The sequence below is a fragment of the Saimiri boliviensis genome, chromosome 12, assembly GCF_048565385.1.
Source record: "Saimiri boliviensis isolate mSaiBol1 chromosome 12, mSaiBol1.pri, whole genome shotgun sequence".
Taxonomy (NCBI): Eukaryota; Metazoa; Chordata; class Mammalia; order Primates; family Cebidae; genus Saimiri; species Saimiri boliviensis.
In genome coordinates, this window is record NC_133460.1 from 88,001,472 (window position 1) to 88,009,453 (window position 7,982).

Sequence of the window (7,982 nt, forward strand, 5' to 3'; positions counted from 1 at the left end):
ACTCTTGTCACCTAGGCTGGAGTACAACGGCATGATCTCTGCTCACTGCAGCCTCCAACTCCCAGGTTCAAGTGATTCTCCTGCCTCAGGCTCCCAAGTCGCTGGGATTACAGGCACCTGCCACCATGCCCAGCTAATTTTTTTTTTTTTTTTTTTTTGTATTTTTAGTAGAGATGGGGTTTAGCCATGTTAGCCAGGCTGGTCTCGAACTGCTGACCTCAGGTGATCCACCTTCCTCAGCCTCCCAAAGTGCTGGGATTGCGGGCATAAGCCACTACGTATGTCCGGCCCTTCATACCTTTTTCTAATTATTTCTAATATTCAATTCAATAATTTTCAAAGGAGATGTCAGAAAAACTTAATTTTACCAAGTTCAGAATGATTTCTTAACATTGGGACTTTTAACATTGTTTAAGGTTAAAACGTACATTTTTAGGGTACTCACCCAATGAACTCCAGTAATAAAGACATATCAAGTTCAGGTGGAATACGAAACACTGATTCTAGGACTTTTTTAGATCTTCCTTTGCTTGAAGGGACTGGTTGTGGAACAGCTATTTGATAGCCAAACAAAAATGTTAATTTAGAATAAAAACGTTATAAATTGAGGTCTTTGGAAAAATAACTACACAGGTATTATAACTATGTTGACTATTTAAAAGATCATAAAGCACTCAATCTCCCTGTCTAATGACATTGGCTCATCTGTCAAAGCCAGTGAAATGAGAGGCAAGCCTGGGGACCACTCCACGATGGAAGGCAGACATGTGTGGCTGGCTTACTGGGGCCACAGAGGGAGCTCACCAGAACAGCAACATGTGTAGACAACCCTGCATAAGCACTACTGTGTGCCAGGGCTCATGCTCAGCACTTCACACACATCATCTCATTTAATCCTTACTATAATCCCATGATAAAGGTATCACTACTACTCTTTTTTCTTTTTTAACTAATAAAGAAACTGAGGCTTAGAGAGATTAAGCAATTTGTCCAAAGTCACCCAGGTAACTAAGTGAAAGAACCAGGATTTAAATTCAAATCTATTTGCCATCCATTCCATGATATTACATCATTGTAAAAACTAATGTTTGAACAGTTACTGTGTGCCAGGCACTGTTTTAAGTGCTTATATTACTCAATATACATATTTTAAATAAAGTAGTATTATCACTATTTTGTAGATGAGGAAACAGACATTTAAGTACATAACTAGCTTGGCTTAAGTTATACACCTCATAAAGCAGAAGGGCCAGGAACAAACTCAGAGAATCTAGCTCCAGAGCCTACAATCTCTAATTTTTATAAATAAATTGGATTACACACAACACTACCTTCAAAATCTCTCAGATCATATAACAAGCTACCCCCAAAAGAACTTCAAAGGGCATATATTTTATTGTTAGTATTCTTTAATCTATAAGTACATTATGGTATACACCCAAACTTACCAGGTTTAGGTACTTCTAGACCTCTTTCTTTATAGAAATCATGCATTTGCTTTTTTTCTCCTAAAAAATGATAAAACACAGACTAAATTATACTTAAAATGTAACTAGTAGAGTCAGAGATTCTGGGATTCATAACTATGTAATAAAAGAAACTTACTTTCCTCTAGATTGATCACTAATTTGTACACTATGTCTTGTAACTGTCGGTCCAACCTAATAAAAGGAAAGGATGGAGAATACCTCAGAATTCAGAAAAATGCATTTTGGTACAGAGTGAGTTGATTGTGTTTTCTCTTGAGAGTGGGTATCTTCTTTCACAGAGGTGAGTTACTTTTAAGTAGCATTTATAGTTCCTAAAAATATAACTCACTCAAGAAAACCTTAAGTAATTACATGTAATCATAAGTATTCATAGATTCTTGAATGGCTCACTAAACTGTTTCATGTGCATTGTGTTTGTGTGTGTGTATGTGTGACGGCAAGGTCTCACTTTTGTCACCCAGGCTGGAGTGCAGTGGCTCAATCATGGCTCACTGCAGCCTCTACTTCCCAGGCTTAGGTGATTTTCCCACCTCAGCCTCCTGAAGAGCTGAGACGAAAGGCACGTGCCACCATGCCTGGTTAGTTTGATTTTATTCCCTTCATAAGAATACGAGTTGAGGGCAGAGATTGTATTTTGGACTTCTATCATCTGCAAAGCACCCCTGTGTGAAGGTGGTAAAAACTCAATAATATTTGTTGAATAAGTAACAGTAATCTGTTAGTATTTTTCCTCTCTTAAGAAACTGAGTATGAACTGGAATTTTTATTAATAAGCCATAATGAGCTATGACAAATGGGCTTTACTAAAGAGGCCAGTTGTTTCAGTTATTACTTCTAAAAAGAAAAAAACAGAATTAATAAGCCTAAACTAGCCTCATTAACTTGAGTGAGTGATGGGATTAAAATTCTCAGGAAAGAGGCCTGTGCCTCTTTTAAGTTCTTAGCAGATATTACAGTGCCTGGTACATAGTAAGTGCTCTATATATATTTCTTAAAAGAATACGTAGTTCCCTTTTAATTTTGAGAGAGGTCAAAACAAATTTTTTTTTTTGAGACAGTCTCCTCCTTCTGTCACCCAGGCTGGAGTACAGTGGCATGATCTCGGCTCCTGCAACCTCTGCCCCCCAGGTTCAAGCGATTCTCCCGCATTAGCCCCCTGAGTAGCTGGGATTATAGGGATGTGCTGCCACACCTGGCTAATAGTGGGAGCGAGGTTTCACCATGTGGGCCAGGCTGGTCTTGAACTCCTCACCTCAAGTGATCTGCCCACCTCAGCCTCCCAAAAAGGGCTGGAATTATGGTGTGAGCCACTGAGCGCATCCTGAGAGGTCAAGAATTTATTCTAACTACATAACTTCAAGCTTTCAGAAAAAGTATATTTAAAATACAATTGTTGCTTATATATTCCTCTTACCTTATGTTATAAAGAGGTTGTGTCTGATGTACTACTATATTGCATTTTGGACATCTGTTGCTGTAGTAAAAATGTCTTACAATGCAGCTTTTACAAACTGTTGAAAAAGAAAATGTTAAAATTAGGATGCTTTCAAGACATTTCAAAAACAGAAAAATTATTCAGAAATGTGAACATATGCTTACAGGTATGAAGACATTCTGTAATGGTAGTTGCATCTATTAAGTAACCTTTGCAAATGGAACACAAGATGTATGGGGTCAGCTCAGAGAGATTAATCAGGCGCTGCAAATACAATGGAAACAGTTTTAAAATACAAGTCCTTGCCTTCTTCAAATTCCTTTTTCTTTTTTTTTTTTTTTTTTTTTTTTTTTTTTTTTGAGACGGAGTTTCGCTCTTGTTACCCAGGCTGGAGTGCAATGGCGCAATCTCGGCTCACCGCAACCTCCGCCTCCCGGGTTCAGGCAATTCTCCTGCCTCAGCCTCCTGAGTAGCTGGGATTACAGGCACGCGCCACCATGCCCAGCTAATTTTTTTTTTGTATTTTTAGTAGAGACGGGGTTTCACCATGTTGACCAGGATGGTCTCGATCTCTCGACCTCGTGATCCACCCGCCTCGGCCTCCCAAAGTGCTGGGATTACAAGCTTGAGCCACCGCGCCCGGCCTCAAATTCCTTTTTCTTGTTGTTGTTGAGACAGAGTCTCACTTTGTCACCCAAGCTGGAGTGTACTGGTGTGATCTTGGCTCAATGAAACCTCTATTTCCTGGGTTAAAGTGATTCTCCTGCCTCAGCCTCCCAAGTAGCTGGGATTATAGGTGCACACCACTATGGCCTGGCTAATTTTTGCATTTTTAGTAGAGATGAGGTTTTGCCATGTTGGCCAGGCTGGTCTTGAATCCCTGACCTCAGGTGATCCGTTCTCCTCGGCTTCCCAAAGTGCTAGGATTGTGAGTGTCAGCCACTGTGCTCAGCCCACCTTCATCAAATTCTTTTTTTTTTTTTGAGACGGAGTTTCACTCTTGTTACCCAGGCTGGAGTGCAATGGCCCGAACTCGGCTCACGGCAACCTCCTGGGTTCAGGCAATTCTCCTGCCACAGCCTCCTGAGTAGCTGGGATTACAGACACGCGCCACCATGCCCAGCTAATTTTTTGTATTTTTAGTAGAGACAGGGTTTCATCATGTTGACCAGGATGGTCTCGATCTCTTGACCTCGTGATCCACCCGCCTCGGTCTCCCAAAGTGCTGGGATTACAGGCTTGAGCCACCGCACCCGGCTCATCAAATTCTTTTACACTATTATCTCAAAATGTGCTGGGTGCACTGCAGGCTGAACGAGGCGGGTCAGGCCTGTAATCCCAGCACTTTGGGAGACCAAAGCAGGCAGATCACCTGAGGTCAGCAGTTGGAAACCAGCCTGGCCAATATGGTGGAACCATCTCTACTAAAATGGCCTGTCTCTACAGCCTCCCTGTAATCCCAGCTACTCGGGAGGCTGAGGCAGGAGAATCACTTGAACCCAGGAAGTGGAGGTTGCAGTGAGCCAAGATTGTGCCACTGCACTCCAGGCTGGATGACAGAGTGAGACTGTCTCAAAAAAAAAATGTCACTGCGGCCGGGCGCAGGTGGCTCAAGCCTGTAATCCCAGCACTTTGGGAGGCCGAGGCGGGTGGATCACGAGGTCAAGAGGTCGAGACCATCCTGGTCAACATGGTGAAACCCCGTCTCTACTAAAAATACAAAAAATTAGCTGGCATGGTGGCGTGTGTCTGTAATCCCAGCTACTCAGGAGGCTGAGGCAGGAGAATTGCCTGAACCCAGGAGGCGGAGACTGCAGTGAGCCGAGATCGTGCCATTGCACTCCAGCCTGGGTAACAAGAGCGAAAACTCCGTCTCAAAAAAAAAAAAATGTCACTGCAACATGGAAGCATATACCTCCAACTCATCAAAATACTGCAGAAAGTTACAATAAGAACACAATATAAATTATTGTTTCTTTTCTTTTTCTTTTTCAACAGAGTCTCGCTCTGTCACTCACACTGGAGTGCAATGGCCCAATCTTGGCTCACTGCAACCTCCACCTCTCTGGTTCAAGAGATTCTCCTGCCTCAGCCTCCTGAGTAACTTGGATTGGTAGCCACTGCGCCTGGCCAAATTACTGTTTCAAAAGGATCTTTACTGCCTAGTAAGGAGCAGCTTCAATAATTACTTAAAAGGTAGGCTAGATGGCTCACGCCTGTATAATCCTAACACTTTGGAAGACCGGAGAGGGAGGATCGCTTGAACTCAGGAGTTCGAGACCAGCCTGGGCAACATAAGGAGCCCTCCTCTCTACCAAAAAAAAATTTTTTTAAATTAGCCAGGCATGGTGGCGCGCGCCTGTAGTCCCAGCTACTCCGGAGGCTGAGGCGAGAGGATCGCTTGGGCTCGCGAGCTGGAGGCTGTAGTGAGCCATGGTAGCGCCACTGCACTCCAGCTTGGGCAACCCTGTCCCAAAATAACTATAATTATTAACAAAACGATTAAGTCGGACCTGCAGAACCTAACTGACCTGCAGTAACCTCACAAAATAATCGGATACGGACCAGGGCCGGGCGGAGGCCTGTCGGCGCCACACGACTAGGGAGCAGGGGCGGGGGTCGCGGGAAGTCGGCTCCAGTGCTCCGGGGGCGGCGGCGCACTAGCTTCGGGCCCAGGCTTGGCCGACAAGGGCCAGCAACGCCCCTGACGCCGCTTGGGACGAGAGGGGTCGCACGGGGACTCTAAATACCTCCTCTTCGTCCTCCGAGTCCTGCCGGCCTCCCTCCAGCCTTAGCGAGAAGTGACTCATGTCCTCCTCCTCCTCCTCTTCCTCCTCCTCCAGCTCCTCTTCTTCTTCCAACTCCTCGTCCTCGTCCTCGAAGCGGCCTCTGAAGCGGCCTAGGCCACGTTCCGGCTCCAGCTCAGGGGGCCGGGAGCCGGAGCAGCCGGGAGCCCCGGTCTCGGACAGAGGCGCCGGTCCCTCCTCACCAGCTGCCGGTGCGGGGGTGAGGGCGGGCGGGGAGACGGGAGGCGGAGGCGGTAAGGCTGCAGCTCCCTCGGCTTTGGCAGCACCCACGCTCCCCGCCGTCACCACCGCGACCCCCTCCATGGCTCGGGGAGGCACCAGGCGAGGCGAAGCGGCGGGAGAGCGCGGGAGTTCAGCCAGCCCCGGACTGCACCGCTGCGCAGGCGCGGCAGGCTGAGGGGCCCGCCGGGAAATGTGGTTTAGCTGCCTCACCTCCGCGGGGCGCAAAGCCCGCAGCTCAGGGGCAGGCGGCGGGGCGCGCGGGTCGCACCTTAAAGGAATCACACCACATGTTCCCCTTAGAAGGGGACGCTGTCTTCGCCGCCTTTTAAAAACGACAAAATTACTACCGTTCCAGGCAACAATAGAATATTTGCATCACCTAATTCACCGAGCACTGAACCAGGTAGCATAAGATGTTGCATTACAAATAATGATCATTTCCATCTGAGTACCAACTATTCATCTCTTCTGTGGCAAATCACTTCCATCCAAGATTATTTCCCTTAGGAAATATGAAGTTCCTGCCAGGCGCGGTGGCTCACACCTGTAATTCCAGCACTTTGGGAGGCTGAGGCGGGAGGATCACCTGAGGTTGGGAGTACGAGACCAGCCTGACCAACACGGAGAAACCGCGTCTCTACTAAAATACAGAATTAGCGGGCGTGGTGGCGCATGCCTGTAATCTCAGCTACTCGGAAAGCTGAGGCAGGAGAATCGCTTGAACCTGGGAGGCGGAGGTTACTGTGAGCCGAGATCGGGCCATTGCACTCCAGCCTGGACAACAAGAACGAGACCTGGACTCAAAAAATAATAATAATAAAAATAAGTACATAAAAGAGCTGAATGTGGGCCGGGAGTGGTGGCTCACAGAGGCTGAGGCAGGAGAATAGCTTGAGAAAAAAAAAAAAGGCTGAATGTGTTGTTAATGAGCAATAGTAATGCTAATTTGGTTGGAAGCAGCGTAAGTACTTCCTAGGAAATTGATGACTAAATCAAGTCACGGTATTTGGTTGGGGTACAGTGAATCAGGTTATGTATTCCCATTGTATCTGGACCAGAACCCCCTCCCCTTCTGCAGTCCCAAACCAAAGTCTGGTCAATCTTGAGATACTGAAGTCTGCAAGACTCAAGAAAGAATGGAAGGAAGAAAATGTCTCCTAAAAGGAGGAGGTATAGACTCCAGAGGATTGGGAATAAAAACTACTATGTACAGTATTGAAAGAGAATGCCTCCCAGGCCGGGCATGGTGGCTCACGCCTATAATCCCAGCACTTTGGGAGGCTGAGGCGGGTGGATCGCGAGGTCAAGAGATCGAGACCATTTGGTCAACATAGTGAAACCTCCGTCTCTACTAAAAATACAAAAATTAGCTGGGCATGGTGGCACATGCCTGTAGTCCCAGCTACTTGGGAGGCTAAGGCAGGAGAATTGTTTGAACCCAGGAGGCGGAGGTTGCGGTGAGCCAAGATCGGGCCATTGCACTCCAGCCTGGGTAACGAGAACGAAACTCTGTCTCAAAAAAAGAAAAAAATGAAAGAAAGAAAGAGAATGCCTCAAGTGGATGTGGTGGAGCGCTACAGTAATTCCATATAGTCAAGAGTTCAAGATGAGCCTGGGCAACACAGTCACAGCTCATCTCAAAAACAAAAACAGGCTGGGCCTTGTGGCTCACGCCTATAATCCCAGCACTTTAGGAGGCCAAGGCAGGTGGATCACCTGAGGTTGGGAGTTCTAGACCAGGCTTACCAACATGGAAAACTCCATCTCTAATAAAAATACAAATTTAGCTATGCATGGTGCCACATGCCTGTAATCCCAGCTACTCGGTAGACTGATGCAGGAGAATCACTTGAAACCGGGAGGCACAGGTTATAGTGAGCCAAGATTGTATCATTGCACTCCAGCCTGGGCAACAAGAGCACAAGAGCAAAACTCTGTCTCAAAAAAAAAAAAGAAGGCAGGGCGCGGTGGCTCAAGCCTGTAATTCCAGCACTTTGCGAGGCCAAGGCGGGTGGATCATGAGGTCAA

The 7,982-nt window shown here is 46.4% G+C and overlaps 1 protein-coding gene across 1 annotated transcript in view; it reads right to left on the reverse strand.

Annotated features, from left to right (window-relative positions):
• PCGF6 (polycomb group ring finger 6) overlaps positions 1 to 6,109 on the reverse strand; it is a 48,346-nt gene extending 42,237 nt beyond the window's left edge. Inside the window, exons 1-6 of the mRNA XM_010333361.3 lie at positions 5,676 to 6,109; positions 3,090 to 3,189; positions 2,905 to 3,001; positions 1,606 to 1,661; positions 1,449 to 1,508; positions 446 to 554 (exon numbers count right to left, since the gene is read on the reverse strand). Of these exons, the coding sequence (XP_010331663.2) occupies positions 446 to 554; positions 1,449 to 1,508; positions 1,606 to 1,661; positions 2,905 to 3,001; positions 3,090 to 3,189; positions 5,676 to 6,035 (782 nt within the window). The 5' untranslated portion in view covers positions 6,036 to 6,109. The remainder of the gene's footprint in view (positions 1 to 445; positions 555 to 1,448; positions 1,509 to 1,605; positions 1,662 to 2,904; positions 3,002 to 3,089; positions 3,190 to 5,675) is intronic.
• Positions 6,110 to 7,982: the final 1,873 nt, after the last annotated feature.